This window comes from Ursus maritimus, unplaced genomic scaffold (assembly GCF_017311325.1).
Source record: "Ursus maritimus isolate PB19 unplaced genomic scaffold, ASM1731132v1 scaffold_6, whole genome shotgun sequence".
NCBI classification, from domain to species: Eukaryota; Metazoa; Chordata; class Mammalia; order Carnivora; family Ursidae; genus Ursus; species Ursus maritimus.
The window spans coordinates 76210926-76233021 of record NW_024426774.1 but is presented as its reverse complement, the minus strand read 5'-3'; the positions used below and the strand labels follow the sequence as shown (position 1 = coordinate 76233021).

The window sequence follows — 22096 nt, the reverse complement described above, 5'->3', positions numbered from 1 at the left end:
TATCTTTAGTAAAATGCCTCTTTGTAGGGACATGTTTTATTTCTGAGTCTCAACTGTAACTAGTAGTATCCTCTGTGGGCCTTAAACTTAAGGAAAAAATCAAAATATTGCTTCTCTGTGTAACATTTGTTCCAAAATTTAATAATAATTGTTATTAAACATTTACTGCGTGTCAGGCTCTGCTAAGCACAGTGTCTCATTTAAGATGCATAACCGCTCTCAGGCAGGCATGGTTTTAGAGAAACAGATTCAGATAATGTTGCTTGGGGCCAGTCACATAGGTAAGAAAGGAGCCAGGATTTCAGTCTACTCCTACCTTATTCCATAACCTGGGGCATAACCACTTTTCTCTGAGACACATTAAAACAAGTTTGGAAACTTGCTGTTATGTTTTATCGTGTTATATGTGTGTGGTGTTCCTCAAACTACAAGTCATTTCATTGTTTGTGGGTAAGTTTTCTTTGATTTAACTATTATACTTAAATGCGCATGTGTTCTATAAGTGAAAAATGTTTTGATAGGTTGATGATAGGCAAAATCTTTTTTCCTCATCTTATTACAGAGTGAAATAAGTCAAAGAATGCGTGTCGTGGAAGGTCAGCTTGTAAATAGTTTGAAAAAGTTTTGCATGTAATAAATAATGCATCAGATTTAAGAAAACATGGGTATCTTTCAATTTGCTTAAGGCTAAAGATTTCAGGTAGCAAGTAAATAATAAAAATTAAGGATGTGTTTCTGCTGATTATGGAGCAAAACTTTACCATCTTTGTGTTTAGTAGGTGAGGAAGGTATTATCCAGTCATATTAAAATATGCCTTCTCATGTAGGCAGGTAGCTGCCTATACACACAGGTTAGTTTGAGTAATTTTTTAAAAGATTTATTTTTTTTAGAGAGCCAGCATGCAAGCAGGGGGAGGGGCAGAGAAAGAGGAACTTAAGCAGACTCCCCGCTGAGTGTGGAGCCCAAGCAGGACTTGATCTCAAGGACCCTGAGATGATGATCTAGGCTGAAACCGAGAGTCAGACGCTTAACTGACTAAGCCACCCAGCCACCCCTAGTTTGAGTAATTTTTTAAAGACCATTCTGGTCTTGTGGCTTTATGCTTGAATTAAAGATTAGTTAAGGATGGGCAAAAAAGTTCGTTGTGATGTGAATGATACTTACTTGAATCCAGTGTCTGAGTAAACAAAATGGTGCTTAGTGGCTTCAGTCATTCCTGATGTAACCAAGGCTAAAATGAGCTTTTTGGACATTTAGTTAGAAAATAAGAGCTGAAGTCCATCATTTCTACTCTTGAGATTACTAAGAATGAACTTAATATATTTTTATCACTTAGGCATTAGTCTTAATTGTGATTTAGATTCCTTTGTCTTTTAAATGTTTTCATCAAAGTTCTGAATTTTAAAGTAAGTTCTATTCTTAAAGCATTTTTTCAGAAAATTAAATTGGACAATCCCGAATTTAAAAAAATATTTTAGGGGCGCCTGGGTGGCACAGTGGTTGGGCGTCTGCCTTCGGCTCAGGGCGTGATCCCGGCGTTATGGGATAGAGCCCCGCATCAGGCTCCTCCGCTAGGAGCCTGCTTCTTCCTCTCCCACTCCCCCTGCTTGTGTTCCCTCTCTCGCTGGCTGTCTCTATCTCTTCAAATAAATAAAAAATTTAAAAAAAAATATTTTAAGTTTCTTCTTTTATATTTTTGAGAGCATAACCAAAAATGTCCTTTACTTTTTGTAATGGTTTATGCCTTAAAAGTGTTTTTACTTGGCTTTTTCTCATGCAGTTCCTATAAGAGAGAGGTCAGACAGTATATCCTGTTGTATAGCTGCAGTGTGATTCTGGCACCAACTACCCAAAGTTAGGGGCGCTTGGGTGGCTCAGACGGTTAAGCATCTGCCTTCGGCTCAGGTCATGATCTCCAGGTCCTGGGATCAAACCCCGTGTCCGGCTCCCAGCTCAGCAGGGAATCTGCTTCTCCCTCTGCCTGCCTCTGCCCCTGCTTGTGCTCTCTTTTTCTCTCTGTGTCTTTCTCTGGTGAATAAATAAAATCTTAAAAAAAAAAAAAGGCAGAAAAACAAACTACCCAAAGTTAGGGCAGACATCACAGGTTAAGGGCACAGTCCACAAGATTCTCTTCACTTAAGATACCCACTGCAGTCTCCAGGGTTTCCAGGCCACAACTGCAATATCATGACCTAAGCCAAAGCCAAGAGTTAGACGCTTCACCGACTGAACCACCCAGGCACCTCTCACTTTCCCGGCCTTTCAAGTATGGCTAGCCCCATCTTAAAACTAGGGGTCCACTGAAAGTTCTATGTTAATATAAAAAGATGTCCTAGGAGCCCACCAAGGATAACAAAGATTCTCACATCAGTTGTAAAATTCCAAGGACTTAGAATCTCCATCCCAGGAATCAGGGACAAAAGCCAGCCAAATTTTGTACAACAATAGCTGAAGAAACCGGGGATGTACTGTATGGTGACTAACATAATATAATAAAAAATCATTAAAAAAAAAATAGCTGAAGAAGTGTGAACAGACATTTGCCTAATTTGTGACAGTTGAAACTAGAAGATATCTCTGAAGTAGTAGCCCAGTGATCTCCATTACTGAAAATCGTAACAGGTTGGATTAGAATATATGTATGTAGAAAGATTGCTTTCTGTTGAAAATTGTAACAATTTCTTTTATCAATACAATTGTGTTTAAAATCTGGGTGGATATTCATTTGAGTCATATACTTACATAAATTGTGTTGTACGTAAGTTTATAAGCTACATACTTTTTAGTATTTTAAAAGCTCAATAATTTTGGCTGTCAAAGTTTTGTTTTTGGTGTATTTGAATTTGTAGTTTTAGACTAGGGTTGTTGTTAGTGTTAAGTGAGAGGAAATTTAAATCTGAGGTGAGATTTTTGTTAGTGAGGTGGAGGTGTTGATAATGTATCCATTGGTTGGTAGCGTTGTAAAGTGTTTCTAGTAACTTAATTGCCATTTTGAATTTCAGCTCTTGAGTTACTAGCTGTTGAGGTTTACAGTGTTGAAGGTTGATAATGTTCTTCTCATGTCGTTTATGCCCAGTAGAAAATCTTATTTCTGATTGTTTCATCTGAAGGTTATATTACATTCTCTTGGAACTCACTGAATGTTTCTCAGAAATAGAGTCTATTACCTAAGTAAACTTTCATTGAGTAAGATTCCTAGTGTTTTTTGAGGAATGCAGCATCTTCTATTTGGAATGTCATATCATTTTCAGGATTGGTGGGTTTTGTTGATGGAATTTTTTTTTTTTTTTTTTTTGAGATTTTGTTTATTTGAGAGAGAAAGCATGAGAAGGGTGAGAGTCGAAGAAGCAGACTCCTTGCTGAGCAGGGAGCCTGATAGCGGGACTCAATCCTGGGACTCTGGGATCATGACCTGAGCCAAAGGCAGACGCCTAACTGACGTTAGGCGCCCTTTTGGTGTTTTTAATATATGATAAGGAGTTCTAGGTGTGAAGCAAAGGGAAAAGAGGCCAGAAAGTTAAAGCAAGGGTGATCTCTTAAACATTCTACTCCCTTTATTTCCACTTGCAGCTACATTTAATATAAGGATTTGTGAGAAAAGAGATTTTTAACAGATGGAACTGATAGCAGATCTAGAAAAGAGTGAGGTTGACCGTATTTTTGAATTGCAGTTATTCAGAGGAATTAGTTTTTAGTTGTAAGTCATTACGTATGCCAGCTTATTTTCTGGGTTTGGAGGTCTAATGCATTTACAGGTAGAAGACACGGGACGAGGATCTGCTGAGAACGGGTTTACGGACGGGTTTGTAGGTGAGGCGCAGGACGTGGAACCTCTCCCTGGCTGTGTGCAGCCGTCCCCATCCTCCGGCATTCACACGTGCAAATTGACTCTCCCTTTCCCAACTTTTACAAGGTACGGTTCAAACTCCTTAGTGTGATATTCAGAACCTTCTGTTATATTTCCTCAACCACCTTACAGGTTATCACTACCCCTTTCCATGTGTCAGCCCAGCATGTTGCCTTAATTATCTTTTTTCTTTTGTGTTTTTGCTCAGGAATTTTCTTCTTCCTGAAATCCCCCCCCCTTCTGCCCATTAAAATCCTACTCATTGTTCTCAGTGCATATCTACCTCTTCAGTGAAGCCTTCTTGAATCTCTTCCCCAACTTGAGATTCGTTGCTGCCTTCTGTGCATTGATTCCTTGTCGTCAGTGCCGCTGGTGTAGATTCCTGTCTTGTAGTTTCACACAGATCTTTGTTCTCTAGTAGATGGCGTTGGATTGTGGTTTATACTTACTTTACTCACCTTGAAAACTGTAAGTTACAGTAAATCTGTGAATAAGGAGTAAGCTGTTAGATCAGACCTGGAATTTTGGGAGAGGGAGTGCAAGGCACAGGATGAGAGAGAGCTTGTTACCTAATGTAATCAAAACCTTGATCTGGTGAGTTGCATTTACTCCTGTTGTTCTGTTTACTGTACATTATAGCAGCTTTCTTTCTCCTTGGTATATTCGGTCTCGTCTGAACTTCTCCTGTACTTGTCTCTGTTTGCAATTACCACTCTAGATACACTGCAGGCAAAAATCAGTGGCTCTCCCACGTGAGCATTACCTGGGAACTTCTTAGAAATGGAGATTCCCGGCCCCACTCCAGACCCGCTAAATGAGAAACTTTGGAGTTGGGACTCAGCAGTCTTTGTTAACTGGGCCTCCAGAATACTCTGGTGCCTGCTCAAGTATGAGGACTACTGAAGATATAATCCCCTCTTCTTTTATATTACCTCCTTTATTCTCCAGGTATATTCTGTCCTTGTTACTAAACTTCTACTGTGGCCTTTGAAATCCTTGATTTACTGCAACCTTGAACTTTCCTATGGATAATTATTTGGCTTCCCTGTGAGAATATACCACTTTTTCTTAGCGAAGATCTCTGGCTTTTTATGCCTTCTTCTAGACTCAGTTTTTTAACCACGTCATCTGCAGAAGAACATTCTTTTGTTTTACTTTGTACCTTGAGCCCTGCTTTTGGACATGCTGACTTTGAGATGCATGTGGGACATCCTAGTGGAGATGTTTAATAAGCAATTGGGCCACATGGTTTGGAGTTTTCATAAAGTCAGGAAAATTGAGGGAAGGTGTTTAGAAACCATTTAATTTCGTTACACCCTGGAGAGTCAGAGAAGGCGGTTCTTCGTACTTTATTAAAATCGCAGTCTTCATTTCTTTCCTTTCCCTTCTATGGAAATCTGTAATTACAGGGAAGAAAATTATTAGTAATTCTTTTAGAACGCCTCCTTCAGCTTGTACTCAAATGACTGATTTTGCGAAATCAATCATCTTTTTGTATTTTTGTTGTTATAACAAAGAGGATAAGAGAGAAAGTTCTTTGTTATGTTGAATTGTTTGGGATAGATACTTTCCTTTTAATAAGATCAGTCTCAAACTGGGATATTACAAATATTTGTTGTGCATTTTCAGTTTTAATATATCCAAATATTTTTCTTCTACATCTTGTTTTTCTCTTTATCTGTATGTAGTTTATGTAAATACTGACTCTAAATCATCATATTAAAATGCTGAAATGTACTTGTATTCATTAGGATACAGGCTAAGCTGCTGTAACAGAAACTTAGGAACACAGCGATGCAAACAATATTGAAGTTTTTCTCTCTCCTGTAATAGTAGATGGGCAGTCCACAGTGGGTGAGGAACTGCAGGGGTTGTGTTGTTTTGTTTAAGTTATTCATGGTCTCAGGTTCCTTCTGTTTGCTTAGCCATCCCCTGTGGTATTGTTCTCTTTTTCAGGTTGAAGCCAAGTTACCTCATAGCTGCATACCAGAAAAGGAAATAAATACTTTCCTTTAAGAAGATGGCACAGATTATTTTTTTATACGTATTATTCTGCTCATATCTCATTGGCCAGAACTTAGTCACATGGCCATGCCTGATTTTAAAGGAGCCTAGGAAATGTAGTCTCGAGTTGGTAACTCTGCTTCCCATTTGGGGGTGGGAGAAGTGTTCTATTACTAAAAAAAAGAAAGGAAGAATGAATAGTGGAGGACAGTTGTCATTCTGCCACTCCAGAGTTCGGGAGTTCAAGACCACTCTCATTTATGATACCAAGTGCAAGTTTGGGGATTCCCCAGACTATCCTTAGGTTCAGCAATTCATGAGAAGGACTCAGAACTCTTGCAAACTGTTGTACTCATGGTTATGATTTATTCAGTGAAAGGTATAGATTAAAACCAGCCAAGGAGAAAGGCACATGGGGCACACAGGTGGAACTTGGAGTTGTCCTCTCTCACTGGAGTCTAGGACAGCACTAATTTCTGGCAACGAGTGACAATACACACAAAGTATTGCCAACCAGGGAGGCTTACCCAAGCCTTAATGTCCAGAGTTTTTATTGGAGTTTGGTCATACAGATATGCTTGGCTGCACACATGGCTGACCTTCAGTCTCTAGTCTCTCAGGAGGTCAATGATGCATGACCCGGAGCTTCTACCATAAATCACATTGTTAGACTATTTGGAGTGGCTCATAGTCCCTGGGTAAACAAAGACATTTATCAAGCAGGACATTCCAGGGGCTTAGAGGTTACCTCCCAGGAACCAAGGGCAAAGGTTAGACCTTTTTGAGTAAGGTTAATTCTTCACCAGATAGCCACTTCTGTGGATAGGCACATCTCGTTTTCTGGAAGTATAGACAGAGTTGCATAATATATATGCTTTCATTCTAAAAGCTTTTTTTTTTTTCCCCTTAAGTGAATAGATGCGTAGAGTCATGCACATTTTAAAAACTGCAAGAGACTAGACTTCTGTCAGGTTCAACTCTATCCACAAACGAAGAACTGGAATCTGCTTGTGACTTGCTTAAGGTCAGAGAACCAGTTAACAAAGTTGATACTGTTTCTGAATCTCTACTTCTTATGAGTATGGACTACTTACAGTTAGAGTCGGGATAGAACTTTATTTGTAGGACCTATTTTCTTCCTTCGTCCATGCATATATACCATACATATCTGGGAGCTACTGTATCTGACCCAGACAGGGGCTGGATTCGAAGCATCTCTTTTGTTGAATTGCATTAGGCTGGTTCAATTCAAAATAAATATTCTTGCTTTTCAGATGTTTATTATATTGATAGCATTGTTAGTTTTCCCACTGAAGATTGTAAATATTTTTATACAAGTTAAGTATGATTTTGTACCACCAACCAGCAATGCAGCCTTATCGAAAGCCTTTAGTCTTTCTACCCTAGGAGGAAACTGTGCAAAATAACTGTAGGTAGGTATTTGGACTACCTACTCCACAGATTGTTGTGAACATAAATAGTAAATGTAAAGATCTCTTTGAAAAAATCTAAGTACTGGAAATGTAAAATATTACTAGTGGTGTGTTTAAATTTAAGGAATTTAAATTTAAATGTTAAAAATTTAATGCTGAAAGGAAGGAAATACAAAGTAACAGTCAAGAGGTGAAATTTTTTTTAAGATTTTATTTATTCGAAGAGAACAAGTGAGCACAAGTGGGGGAGGAGACAGAAGGAGAAGCAAGACTCCCTGCCGTTTCGGGACCCTGAGATCATGACCTGAGCTGAAGGCAGATACTTAACCAACTAAGGCACTCAGGCGCCCCAAGAGGTGAAATTTTTAAAAGATGGTGAGAATATGGTAATTTTCTCCCATTTTCTGTTTCCTCTATTTCTCTTTTCTTCAGTAAACGTGTAGTTTTTTTATAAATAGAGCAAGGAAAACTTTTTTAAAAAGGGATGCCTAGCAAGACCAAATACCAGCAACATGACAAAGCAGTGTATATACGCAAGTCACGAATAGGGTGGATAATAGGAAATTTCTCAAGAAAAGATGGAAAGATCAGACTCACTTCTAGAAAAGGTTTATGTACCCAAGTCTATCATCTGTTATTTAGACGGTGCTGTGTGTGTTGTAGCCACTTTTTTTTTTGGGTGGTTTAAAGTTCTTTGATTTCTGTGTTTATCTGGTGTCGGTCAAGAAGGTTATCTCCTATAGTTGGGGAATTATTTCATTGCAGCCAAAAACAGTTGGTCGTAGGAAAATGTCTCAGTATACTGAAGGTGAAGGAGCCAGGTTAAAAAGTTTTTTGAAAGGGTCCTATTAGGTTAGGAATAATACCTGTTGAAATATCTTGACATTTTATTTTTATACATTTTTCAAAGGTGTTTTAAATACACACAGTATTATCCTTAGGATGTAAACTGTCAGTTTGATTTTGAATCCCTAAAAGCGAGTATATGGTAAAGTCTAGAGTCACTGGTTGTGCTTCTTGGAAATAGTTACAAGGGCCTAATGTCCATCACCTAGGTGTCTGACTTTTGTTTTTAATAGATTGAGGAGAGTCTTTTCGAAATCAAAACCTGACTAGTGTGTGGGATACGTCTAGAAGAAAATTCTGCTTCCCTGGATTATGAAATTCAAGAATCTGTGCCCTTACAATTTCAGCAGTCTGAGAACTGTAGACAACGATGGTCTCTGTGGTTGAATCAAACCAAAACCTCAAAACAGCTGTATCTTTCTATTTAAATATTACATAAAAAGCTGTTTATCTGGTAATACAGGCTTTACCATTTAAGGACACATAAGAGCATGTGGGAGCAGGCGTTGCAAGTCGTATTAGTAACTGTGCTAGCACTTCATTTACGTAGTCACTTGTAAGGGCAGTACTTGGTTCTTCAGATGGCTTCCCACTGCTTTCTCCTCCAAGAAAAAACCCTAGATACTGCTACATAGATTTCTTGGAGAAGTAGCCTCTTGCCCAGTGTTGTACTCCAGATGAACACCACAGTTACCCTCTTCCCTGTGGCTTGCCTCTGTGAGCCCAGCTGCCTATGGAGTGTTTCCAGTGTCAGAAGTCCTTTTTTTTTTCCTTTGCTTATTTTAAAAAATTTCATTTAAAAATTTTGAATTGTGGGGCAAATCACATGTAAACGTTACCGTTTTGACTATAAAATTTGTTTTTTTGAAGATTTTATTTATTTGAGATTGAGAGAGCACAAGTGAAGGGGGAGAGGCAAAGGGAGAGGGAGAAGCAGCTGCTGCCCCGAGATCAATCCCAGGACCCTGAGATCCAGACCTGAGCCGAAGGCAGATGCTTAACTGACCAAGCCATCTAGGTGCCGCTAGCCAATATATTATAGAGTTACAGACCTGTAACTAACAGATTAACACTAATGAATACGTATTTGGGCAATTTCTGGATATGTAGTGGGACTTTTCTGGTGTGTGAACTCTATGTTAATAATTCTTCAGGAAATAGATGGAATACCACTTTTGCATGAAAGTGATTGCTCTTGGGTAGATACTAAAATCCACCAGTAATCATAGTAAAGAAGACAGAACGAAGTTTTGTGGGTTTGGTTTGGTTTGGTTTTTTAGTGGGATTTGAATAGCTTCTTTAAATGCACATTGGAAGTCCAGAGGAAACTGATAACTCTGCTCCAGCAAAAGATGAAATAAAGTTAGGAGAAAAGTATGAATAAGTAATTTTGATGTATTTTTTCTTTCTTTTTTTTTTTTTTTTAAGATTTTATTTATTTATTTGATAGAGAGAGACAGCCAGCAAGACAGAGAACACAAGCAGGGGGAGTGGGAGAGGAAGAAGCAGGCTCCCAGCCGAGAAGCCCGATGTGGGGCTCGATCCCAGACCGCCGGGATCACGCCCTGAGCTGAAGGCAGACGCTTAACGACTGCGCCACGCAGGCGCCCCTTGATGTATTTTTTCTAATAAGCAGATCCTTCATAAGACTCTTCATAGGGTTTTGAATATCCCTGTTAAGAGAATGGAAGAGTCAGGAGATCTTTAGCATTGCAAGGCATTGGGGGGCCCTGGGCTCATTATAAATACAGCTGCTGTCCCATTTGCGCCTCACCTGGCTAGCTGTTACTCTGTGTTGACACTGGGGGCTGGGCATGACTGCACTGACAGCCTCTCATTTTGTTGGTCTTTTATAATTTCATTGCTTGAGGGCTGTTAGGTGAGTTTTAGCTTATGACTCTTTCAAGAGGTGGAACGTTTTCAGCTCCTTTTGTCGTCACGTACAGGAACACAGAACACAGCCAGAAGTCTTTAGACTTCGTTTTTAGTTCATTCATTTTGGGTTTCCGTCTTTTTCAGTTTGAGCTTTTTCTTTTTTTTTTTTTTTAAGATTTTATTTATTTATTTGACAGAGATAGAGACAGCCAGCGAGAGAGGGAACACAAGCAGGGGGAGTGGGAGAGGAAGAAGCAGGCTCATAGCGGAAGAGACTGATGTGGGGCTCGATCCCATAACGCCAGGATCACGCCCTGAGCCGAAGGCAGACGCTCAACCGCTGTGCCACCCAGGCGCCCCAGTTTGAGCTTTTTCTTATTCAGACCTTAGATAATTTAAAACTTAACAAAGCAGAGCGGTTAAAATTGAAGTGGGTTTAGAGAGCGGAATCTTACCTGCTTGCTGTTTTACCCCAAATTCTGTTTCCTCCTTGCCACATTCATCCCATATAACCAGTTCATGGTTCCATGGGGATTTTACTCAGCACTAGTCAGTCAAACTTTGTTTTATAGGTGAAGAGATGTGAGGCTCAGTGCTCTTGGACTCCTCCCAAGTCATATAGCTAGGCAGTGGTAGAACTGGGATTAAAGCCCAGATCTTGTGTCAGTAAATCTATTGCTCTTTCCATTATGTTGTACACCATGGATAGTGCATTTAAAATAATGATGTTGTGTACTTTATAATCTTCAAAGGGTTTCCACACACGTCTCATTTGATTTTCACTCTGTGACTTGGCAGGGTAGATTAGTATAATAGCAGCTAATGTTTATTGAAGGCATAACCTAAATGCTAGGGATAAGGGTACTTTTGCATACATGAATCATTCTTCATCCATTTTTTAACTAGTTTTTAAAAACCTTAGCAGTTGACTTCTATGTTGATGCTGGATAAGAAGTCCATAGGTTATTTTAGTTTTGTATTATAGTTTCAGAAACATTTATCACTTTCCTAAAGGTCATTGAGGACTGTGGGGCTAGATAGGGAACCCAGTCTGCAAGAGTTTCATCTAGAAGACAATTTTTATTTAAATATTTGATAATTGAATGGCTCATTGGTAAAGAGCATTCTCTTTTAGTCAAGAGGACATGTTGTAATTCAGAAGGTTGCTTGGAACAGAGAAGATGAGTGTGTGTGTGTTATTTTTGAGTGTTATTTGTGTCAAGTTGTGGTATCCCGACATACTGCTCTCCTCCATTCTAGGATAAGTCCTATTTGAAGAAGCAAATCAGTCATCTAGAATGGAGAACTCTTGGCCCGAATATGGCTTGAGAGTCGTAGGTGCCTGTTTTTTGAAGCTCCTTACTGGTTAGCAGCAACATAAGCCCTGGCTTCATGGCATACTGCTTTACAAGAATAGCTTTTTACATAGTGGTTTCCTGATTTCACACTGCAAAGGAAGCACTGTAGGCTTTAGAACCCCCTAAATGACTTACGCTTAATCCTACCTGTTGTGTGGTTCTGGTTAGCATCAAAAGTGTGTATCATTGACTAATCTTGTCTGTGTGCCATTTTGGGGAGAGAGTGTATCATTTCTATTAAACAGCACAGAACTTGTGAATCTTTGGAAAGATGTTTTAAAATAAGAGGAATAGGGGCACCTGCTGGCTCAGTCAGTAGAGCATGCAGCTCTTGATCTTGGGGTTCTGCGTTTGAGCCCCACATTGGATATAGAGATTGCTTAAAAATAGAATCTTAAAAAATAATAAAATAAGAGAAATAAAGTAGGTAAGATTAAATATACAAGGTACAGTTTCAAATATAGATATACTGGGGTACACTGTACTGAGACATTCCTATTGCTTTATGTCTTCTGTATAAGTACATTTTCTTTAACAAGAATTTATTGACTCTATCATATGTAAGATTAATGTTTATATATATATATGTATAGTATGTTCATATTTTCATTCTGTAATGTTTTGAGTATGAGAAAGAGGAGTGTGTGTCTAACTGAACTCAGTGAAGTATGAATAATCTTTGATGCTGTGTGCATATGAACAGAAGTCTGATAAGCCTACTTATTACTTGCTTCCTGTCACCTGGGTCTCTCTTTTATTGACCTTACAGTTTAGGTTGTCAGGTAGCTTTGCTGCATGCCAGCTTGGTCTGTTACTGCTCTTTGCCAGCATCATAGATGTGGGTCACGTAGTTTTCTTTGTGTCCAGAGTTTTTTTTCTCCCTACTCTTCCTTCCTAAAATCTTTCCTTTAAGTTCGTTTGTAGAGCTAGTTAGTATTTCCTTAATTGGTACTTATTTCTTTTTAGATTGTAAAATTTTAGAACTCATGCAAAAATGTCTATGATTTCATTTATCTCAGTATTGCCCAGTAAAATATGGTGCTTTAGACACAGTAATATTCAATTAGCTTTGATCTATAGGTAGTTTAGTGTGGTGTCCCCTATACATGTCTGAATTATTTCTTAGGTGCCATAATTACCTATGCTGTGAGAAGTAATCTACAGCTGTCTACTTACCTATAGCATCTATTGTTTGACAAAAGAGAGTTATACAACTGATGTCATGTAACAGTGATAGGGCTGATAAATTGCCACTCCCAGCATTCAGCGAACACTAGATTTGCAGTTCAGTTTTTACCTCAATCCACTGTCATAGGCCATCATAGATTATTTAAATGAATTTGATAGTACAAGTTGCCTTAAGTCTTTTCTGGAATAAGTAAAGGAGGTTTGCATAAATAAGTATAGAGCATCAAAACCGTTACATAATTAAATCTCTAAAATTTGTTGCTAAAGTGTATGGATATAGTGTTAATTTTTATATTTGATTTCTGAAAATAGTTCTGTGTGTCTTATATAGAATACAAAAGGAAACTATGAAAGAATTTTAATCTAAAACGGAATAAGAGGATATGAAATGGAGAATCTCAGGCATATGCCCTCAGAGGAGCGTACTTAAAAATTGAGGGGCTGATTTCCTATAAATGTCTGATGTACAGAAGATGGAGACCTCTCTCCTGACCAGTGAATATCTGCCAAGAATCTCTCCCCATCCTCAAGCCGATGAACTGACCGCTTGGACTTGAGCTGGGCTTCCCCCCTTTGCAGTCCTTCCCCATAAGCATAGCCCACCCCAAACCCTCAACAGGCTTGGCTATTGCTTGGTACAGCGTGCATTTCCCAAATTGGAATTGCTCTATTGTTCTCAAATAAATTCAGTTTCTGGTAATACGAGCTTTCCTCAGTTTTTCTCTTTATTTAGGTTGACAGAAATCTAGTAGTCAACTACCCAAACCTCTTACAGCAAAAGACCCAGAAAATGTAATAATTGAGACCTAGAGAGATGGCGATGTACTGGAGATCAGTGAAACCAGTTAGTGGCAGAGTCTGGACTAGAAACAATTCCTCTTACCCTTATTCTTTTATTCATAATCTTTTGGTAAAATCTCTATGGTAAAAACAATAACAGATTGACTGTCATTACTGTACTTTTATTCAGTCAGTATTTAACATTGATTAATCCAGATATTTATTGTTTTCCTTGCTGCTTTTTTTCCTGTATTTTTGACCTTTCAAGATAATTTTTCTTCTACCTGAGGGATATATTTTAGGATTTCTTTAGTGCAAGTTTGCTGGTGGCATTAGCTTCTGTTTTTATTTGACCAAAATACCTTTATTTCATCTTTCTTGACTGAATTTTTCTCTGAGTATAGAATTCTAAGTAAGTTAATTATTTTCTGTCGGCACTGTTGTCTTCTGGCACTATTGTTTCTGTTGAAAAGACAGCTGTTGTTTAATTGGTGCTCCTTTGAATATTTTGAATGGATTCTCTGTTTTCCCCACCCATGGCAGCTGCTTATTTCCTTGAACATAGTAAGCACAATTCAATTTTTAAGTGGGTTAAAATCAGTATCTGGGGCACCTGGGTGGCTCAGTGGGTTAAGCGTCTGTCTTCAGCGCAGGTCATGATCTCAGGTCCTGGGATTGAGCCCCACGTCAGGGCTCCCTGCTCAGCGGGGAGCCTGCTTCTCCCTCTCCGTCTGCCTGCTGCTCCCCCTGCTTGTGCTTTCTCTCTCTCTCTGTCAAATAAATAAATGAATAAATAAAATCTTTTAAAAAAAAAACAAGATCAGTATCTGGAGTCTGTAGGTCTGTTAATTTGTTTCTGTTGGTTCTCACTCATGTGATCTTACTACTTTGTGTGCCTGGTTATTTTTATTTGTGTGCCAGACTTTGTATTTTCAAAATGGTTTGCAGAAACATGGGAAGGTTAGGATGTTGTTGCCCTCCATAGAGGATTTACATTGCTTCTGCCCAATGCTTTGGAGTGCTGAGCAGTCCGGGATCGTTTTTTTTTGTTTTGTTTTGTTTTTTAAAATTATAATTCCAGTATAGTTTACATACAATGTTATATTAGTTTCAGGTGTATAATACAGTGATTCAACAATTCAGTACATCACTCAGTGCTGATCATAATAAGTGTACTCTTTAATCCCCTTAACCTATTTCACCCATCCCCCCCACCCACCTCCCCTCCAGTAACCATCAGTTTGTTCTCAGAGTCTGTTTTTTGGCTTGTCTCTTTCTCTTTGTTTTGTTTCTTAAATTCCACATGTGAATGAAATCATGGTATTTGTCTTTCTCTGACCAACTTATTTCACTTAGCATTATACTCTTTAGATCATCCATGTTGTTGCGAATGGCCAAATTTTATTATTTTTTATGGCTGAATAATATTCCATTGTACATATGTATACACACAGACACACACCACCTCTTCTTTATCCATTCATTTATTGATGGACACTTGGGCTGCTTCCACAATTTGGCTGTTGTAAGTGCTGCAATAAATATAGGGGTACATATATCTTTCAAATTAGTGTTCTCATATTCTGTGGGTAAATAGTGGAATTACTGGATCATATAATTTATTAAGATAGTAATATTTATTTATTTAATAATCATTTAAGTTTTTGAGGAACCTGCATACTGTTTTCCCCAGTGGCTGTACCACTTTGCATTCTACAACAGTGCAAGAGGATTCCTTTTTCTCTATATCCTCACCAACACTTGTTGTTTCTTGTGTTTTTGATTTTAGCCATTCTGGCAGGTGTGAGGTGATACCTCATTGTGGTTTTGATTTGCATTTCCCTGATGATGAGTGATGTTATGCATCTTTTCATGTGTCTGTTGGCCGTCTGTATGTCTTAGGAGAATATTTGTTCATGTCTTCTGCCCTTTTTTAATTGGGTTATTTGGTCTTTAGGTATTGAGTTTTATAAGTTCTTTATATATTTTGAATACTTGCCCTTTATGGGATATGTCATTTGCAGATATTTTCTCCCATTGAGTGGGTTGTCTTTTAGTTCTGTTGATTGTTTCCTTTGGAGTGCAGAAGCTTTTTATTTTGATGTAGTCTCAGTAGTTTATTTTGCTTTTCTTTCCCTTGCCTCAGGAGACCTATCTAGAAAAATGTTGCTATGGCTGATGTCAGAGAAATTACTGCCTGTGCTCTCTTCTAGGATTTTTATGGTTTCAGGTCTCACATTTAGGTCCTTAATCCATTCTGAGTTTATTTTTGTAGATGGTGTAAGAAACTGGTCCAGTTTCATTCTTTTGCATGTAGCTATTTTTCCCAACACCGTTTGTTGAAGAGATTGTCTTTTTCCCAGTGCACATTCCTGCTTTCTCTGTCAAGGATTAATTGACCATATAATCATAGGCTTATTTCTGGGCTCTATCTTCTGTTCCATTGATGTTCGTGTCTGTTTTTGTGCCAGTACCATACTGTTTTGATTACTACAGCTTTGTCGTGTGTCTTGACATCTGGAATTGTTTGTGATACCTTCAGTTTTGTTTTTCTTTTTCAAGATTACTTTGGCTATTTGGGGTCTTTTGTGGTTCTATCCAGATTTTTAAGGTTATTTGTTCTAGTTCCATGAAATAAGCTGTTGGTATTTTAATAGGGATTATATTAAATCTGTAGATTGCTATAGGTAATATGGACACTCTAATAATATTGGTTCTCCTGTCCATGAGCAAGTTATATTCTTCCATTTGTTTTCATCTTCAGTTTCTTTCATCCATGTTTTATAGTTTTCAGAGTACAGGTTTTTCCCCTCCTTGGTTAAGCTTATTCCTAGGTACTTTGTTTTTTGGTGCATTTTGTAAATGGGATTGTTTTATTAATATCTCTTTCTGCTCCTTCATTATTTGTGTATAGAAATGCAACAGATTCCTGTGTATTGATTTTGTATCCTGCAACCTTAACAAATTCATTTATCAGTTCCATTTATCAGTGGAGTCTTTAGGGTTTCCTACATATGGTATCATGTCATCTGTAAATGATGAAAGTTTGCTTCTTTACCAGTTTGGATGTCTTTTATTTCTTTCTATTATCTAATTGTTGTGGCTAGGACTTCCAGTACTATATTGAATAAAAGTCCTGAGAATCTCTTGTTCCTGATCTTAGGGAAAAAGCACTCAGTTTTTCACAATCGAGTACAATACTAGCTGTGCGTTTTCTTATATGAACTTTATTGTGTTATGTTCTCTCTAAACCTACTTTGTTGAGGTTTTTTTGTCATGAGTGGGTGTTGTACTTTGTCAAATGCATTTTCTGCATCTATTGAAATGATCATATGATTGTTTTCCTTTTGTTTTGTTGGTGTGAATATTGAACCACCTTTTCATAGCTAGGTAAATCCCACTTGATCATAATGCATGATTTTTTTTTGATGTATTATCAGATTCATCTTGCTAATATTTTGTTGAGGATTTTTGCATATATGTTCATCAGAGATAATAGCCTGTATGTATTTCCCTTTTTTTGTAGTGTCTTTATCTGGTTTTGATATCTGGGTAATACTGGCCTCATAGAATGAAACCTTCCTCTTCAGGTTTTTGGGATAGTTTGAGAAGAATCGGTATCAGTTCTTCTTTAAATGTTTTCTAAAATTTCACCTGTGAAGCCATCTGGGCCTGGACTTTCATTTATTGGGAGATTTTTTGATTACTGATTCAATTTCATTGTTATTAATTGCTCTGTTCAAATTTTTATTTCTTTCTGATTGAGTTTTGGAAAGTTATTGTTTCTAGGAATTTACTTCTAGATTGTCCAATTTGTTGGTATATAATTTTTCATAATATTCTCCTATAATCTGGGGCTCCTGGGTGGTTCAGTGGGTTAAGCTGCTGCCTTCAGCTCAGGTCATGATCCCAGGGTCCAGGGATGGAGCCCCGCCACGGGCTCCCTGCTAGTGGGGAGTCTGCTTCTCCCCGCCCCTCCCCCATGCTCTCTTGCATGTGCGTGCACTCTCTCCCAAATAACATCTAAAATACATACATACATATATATATATATATATATATATATTCTCTTATAATCCTGTGATTTTCTGTGGTGTTATTTATTGTTTCTCCTCTTTTATTTCTGATTTTGTTGATTTGAATCCTCTCTCTTTTTTTTTAAATGCTTCTGGCTAAAGGTTTATCAGTTTTGTTGAGTTTTTTCAAAGAACCAGCTCCCGGTTTCATTGATCTGTTCTATTGTTTATTTCTGCTCTAGTCGTTATGATTTCCTTCTTTCTACTGGTTTTAGGTTTTTTTTTTTCTTCTTCTTTTTCTACATCCTTTAGGTGTAAGGTTAGTTTCTTGATTTAAGATTCTTCTTGCTTCTTGACGTAGGCCTGTATTGCTATGAACTTCCCTCTTAGAACAGCTTTGGTGCATTCCAAAGATTTTGGACCATTGTGTTTTCATTTTCATTTGTCTTTTTGTATTTTTTGATTTCCTCCTTGGTTTCTTGGTTGACTCATTCATTGTTTAATATAAGCATGTTATGTTACTTCCATATATTTGTGTTAGTCTAGGATCATCTTAATTTACTTTCAGAGATTGAAATAATCTAAGGCAGGATATATTTTTGACAAAATTTGGTCTGTCTACTTCCAGTTTACTTACTCCTAGGATCCTAGTCCCAAGTATAGAGATTTATGTGCTTGGAGGACCCTTAAATGCCAACTTTTGTTCCCTTACTGTGTTGTTCAAAAACATTGCCCAGCCTCTCAGCCACTCTTTTATAATTTCCACATGTTCTTAGGGGAAAAAGCTGTCCCAATCTGGGAAGGAGAGGTGAAGTGGCAGGTTTTCTTTTTCATCTTCTAAATCTTGGCGCAGTAATTTTTCATTATTTTCTGGGCCTTCTATGCCTTTTTTTTTTTTTTTTTAAATGTTTTATCTAGCTTTCCTCTTCCTCAGAAAATGAAATAAGTTTCTTGTTTCTTTTCCCCTTTTTTTGGTCTTATTATTTGAATCCTCAGTCAGTATGAGTTTGTTATACTTGGTCAAATTAGTGGAAATGAAGAAATTACTAATTTCAGTCTCATTCCTTTTTCTTTTCAAAGCTTAAAAGTTTGTCTGGAATAGCTTTATTACTTTGGAATAGAGAAGAACCTTAAAATTTATTTTTTTTTAATTATTGTAACTTTGTTTCATAGTTTTCTACCCTCAGTAGACCACTGTTAATATTTCATATTGGCCTTTTGCAGTAGTTACCCAGTAGATCTTAAATGAGTAAGACTCTTAAATAATTGATTAGCCAACTGAATTAAACTGTGATGGCATATTTTATTCTTTAACTTACCTTCGTTTAGCTGATTAATCGTTGCCTTTAATTTTTGTGAGTATGCATCCTTAACATATAATGGCCAGAACCCCCAAACTATTTACTTGTAAGAGCAGATGTATAGATTCAGAGTTTATATAAAAATTGTGTATTAACACATTTCCCAGACTCCTTTAAGGTAAGGGTCGAAGTCTTGAGAGACTAGACAAAGTGAGCCTTTGAAAACAGAACTGTTAAGTAAAGCAAATATGGCAGTTCTGGGACTCATAATGAACACATTGGGTAGCCATGTCCCTACCTTTGTCAGACTGAAAACAATGCCAGCATCCACATCCCCTAATCTGGGTTAATCCCTTGCCTCCTGTTTGCAGAGCTCTTTGCTAATGCCCCTTGTCTCTCTGTTGGACTTACATTTTTAAGAGAATGTCTCTACATATCTTTAGGCCCCTTTTAAGAGTAGACAGTAAAAATTCATAATTAATGTCAGCAAGAAAAACTATAAATCACATAATATGTCAAATATAGAAATATTTGAAAGAAAATATCTACTGATGTGGGTGGCTAAAGTGTCATGTTTTAAGGTGTCAGTCACTAACAAATTCTTATAAACCGTATCAAAGCTGATTTGTATAATGTACAGAGCTTCTCGAGTAGCATATGCATTGATAATAACTTTTACATAGTTAGTAGAAGAAAAATAACCTAAACAGAGGACATGTTAATTTTGTGAAGGATAATGCAGTCCTGTCTCAAGATGTAGCCATATGGCTAGAAGGATTTTATAAGGAGTTTCATTTAGTGCCTGCTTTGACTTCTGAACCATTTTATATCTTGCTAGCCACTAAGCCAGCTGACACTTGAGATAAGCCATTATTTGGTCATTTTGGTGGTTTAATGGGATAGTGGGTCAAGTGTAGCCTTAAGGAGAATGCCAGATTTGATAGTTTGTTATAAGTGATAATCCTTCTACATTATCTCCCCTAGACGTGTTGTTTTAATTGACTTCATTTAGGGGTTTTTGCATAATAGGTGAATTACACGGTGACCGCACTCTTAAGTGTCTAGTATGTAATAGCAAAGATAGAGTGTAAGAGCCATATCAGAGGGCAATTCATGAAGGAAAATGTTTTCTTGGGTTCTGTTAATACTAATTAATGTTAACGAGTAAGCGTGGCCATGTTAGTCTAATTTGGTGATTCTTTATGCAAGTGTGTATCAGGTTTGGTGCTCAGGAATGCATAAAAGTTTTTGCTATGAAATTAAATTTATAGTAGTTATAATCTAAGCCTGACACTTATCTACAGGAGGGTGTTTAAGGAACAAATTTCACTTAAGAAGCAGGAGAATGTATGCTTTGGAAAAAATTTTAACTTTCACAAATTGAATATTTGAGTTTAATTTCTCATTTTTCTTGATTTGAAATAAAATGTCAGTTAGTAGTACATTATGTTATAAAATTCACAGTTTCGTTTTTTTGTTTTTCCCTTAATACAGAAGCTCCGCCATGAGACGAGGTGGATGGAGGAGGCGAGCTGAAAGTGACGGCTGGGAAAAATGGGTGTGTTTTAAAAGAGTAAAAATACTTACATTTAATTGTCTAGGTATTTTTTGTTCTTCTTGTAGGTTATGGTGTGGTTTAAGGCATTTTTTAAAAGTGTAAATCACTTTAGATACCAACGCTTCTGAGTTTTCACAACATATTGAAAGCTTGTTTAAACTTTTTAACACCTGAACTTTATTTTATCCTGAGGAAATAAATGTTCTGGTACACAGATATTTATTTATGATAATTTTATTGCAGCATTGCTAAAAATACTGAAAAACAGGAAAACATGATATACCATAGTAGGGAATTGGTAAAATAAATTACCTTTATGTAGTGGAACACTGTCCAGCCATCACTTAGCTTTACATTTCTTTCTTTCCTTCCTTTCCTTTCTTTGCCTTCCTTTCCTTTCCTTCCTCTTTCTTTCTTTCTTTCTTTCTTTCTTTCTTTCTTTCTTTCTTTCTTTCTTTCTTTCTCTCTNTCGAGAGAGGTAGGGGAGAGGGGCGGGGGGGGGGGGAGAATATTAAGCAGGCTCCATGCCTAGCATGGAGCCTGATATGGGGCTCGATCTCACAACTCTGGGATCATGACCTGAGCCAAAATCAAGAGTTGGATGCTTAACCAACTGAGCCACCCAGGTGCCTCTTACCTTTATATTTAACTTGGCAAGATGGCCTTGACTAAAACGGTATGTTGTAAAGGACTATTATATATGATCCTATATTTCTAAAACCTCTATATTCTGAGACATAGTAATAAACTTTGAAAATAAGATCCCAAAATGTTGACAGTGGATAGGATCATACCTCATTTAAGTTTTCTTCTTCATATTTTCTGGAAAAAAATTTTTTTTCCACAATGAGCATGTAATATTTGAATACAGTGAAGTAATTAACATTTTGGAAGAAGTATATGTACTACTTCTAGATATCTATGGCTGTATTTTAAAGATCTAATGGATAGTTCTTTTTAGTAAAGTAAAATCAATAAAGATTTAACTGGTAATTCAAATACTTAAAAGCTTAATTTTGTCAGTGTTTAGGAAAAGTGTAGCTGAATTCATATATTTGTGTAGATCTTTAGCAAAAATAATGTTTTTATATTCTTTCTGAAATTGATGTTCTCTAAGGAAAATTATTACAGTTATCAAGTAGATTGATTAGATCCAGAATTTGGCCACTGAATCATCTATTGTAGTAGCTCCATGTATGGATTACTGTACTGGTTTGTTGAACTGTTTAATTTCACTTTAAGTTGCTAATTTTAAGCTTCCTGTATTCAGAAGATAGTGGAAGCCAGTCAAAAATATACTCTTACTGACCACTTGTCAAATTTTTAATTGATTTAAACTTCACTGTAACTTCTGCTTGATTTTGTAGGTAAGAACAATGTTTTATGGGATTAAACATTATTCTTGACCTACCTTTCTCTTTTAAAGTAACTGTTATAAGAATGTGATAAAAGAATTTAAAATTGAGTTGACAGAGGGAAAAGTCTTCCTTGACCTGCCTGTTTATTGCCTTGCATTATGGTTAATGTTTATAATTACACCTTGTCATCATTATACCTTGGTCACTAGCATAGAATAAGGTCTGTTTGTTTGTTTTAATGTAAATTTCTTGAAGAAAGGGGGTGAAAAAATATAACTTTTATGATTGGTTTACCTTTTTTTAAATTCTAGGGTGGGTATATGGCTGCCAAGGTCCAGAAATTGGAGGAACAATTTCGATCAGATGCTACCATACAGAAGGATGGAACTTCATCTACGATTTTTAGTGGAGTTGCCATTTACGTTAATGGATATACAGGTTGAGTCCTTTTTACTTTTTAGGTACCCTATTTTGGCATGTACTTTTATTAGGGTTGAGGGTGATTTGTTTTAAATTGTTTTTTTAAATTTT

At 37.1% G+C, this 22096-nt stretch overlaps 1 protein-coding gene across 4 annotated transcripts in view; it reads left to right on the top strand.

The window, feature by feature from the left end:
• Positions 1 to 22096, top strand: part of REV1 (REV1 DNA directed polymerase) — a 91911-nt gene that overhangs the window by 5174 nt on the left and 64641 nt on the right. For 3 of the 4 annotated variants that reach the window (XM_040623571.1, XM_040623569.1, XM_040623570.1), the window contains exons 2-3: positions 20144 to 20207; positions 21877 to 22003. In XM_040623571.1, the coding sequence (XP_040479505.1) occupies positions 20154 to 20207; positions 21877 to 22003 (181 nt within the window). In that variant the 5' untranslated portion in view covers positions 20144 to 20153. Of the gene's footprint in view, positions 1 to 20143; positions 20208 to 21876; positions 22004 to 22096 lie in introns of those variants that run through there. The other variant, XM_040623572.1, reaches the window with a different exon arrangement.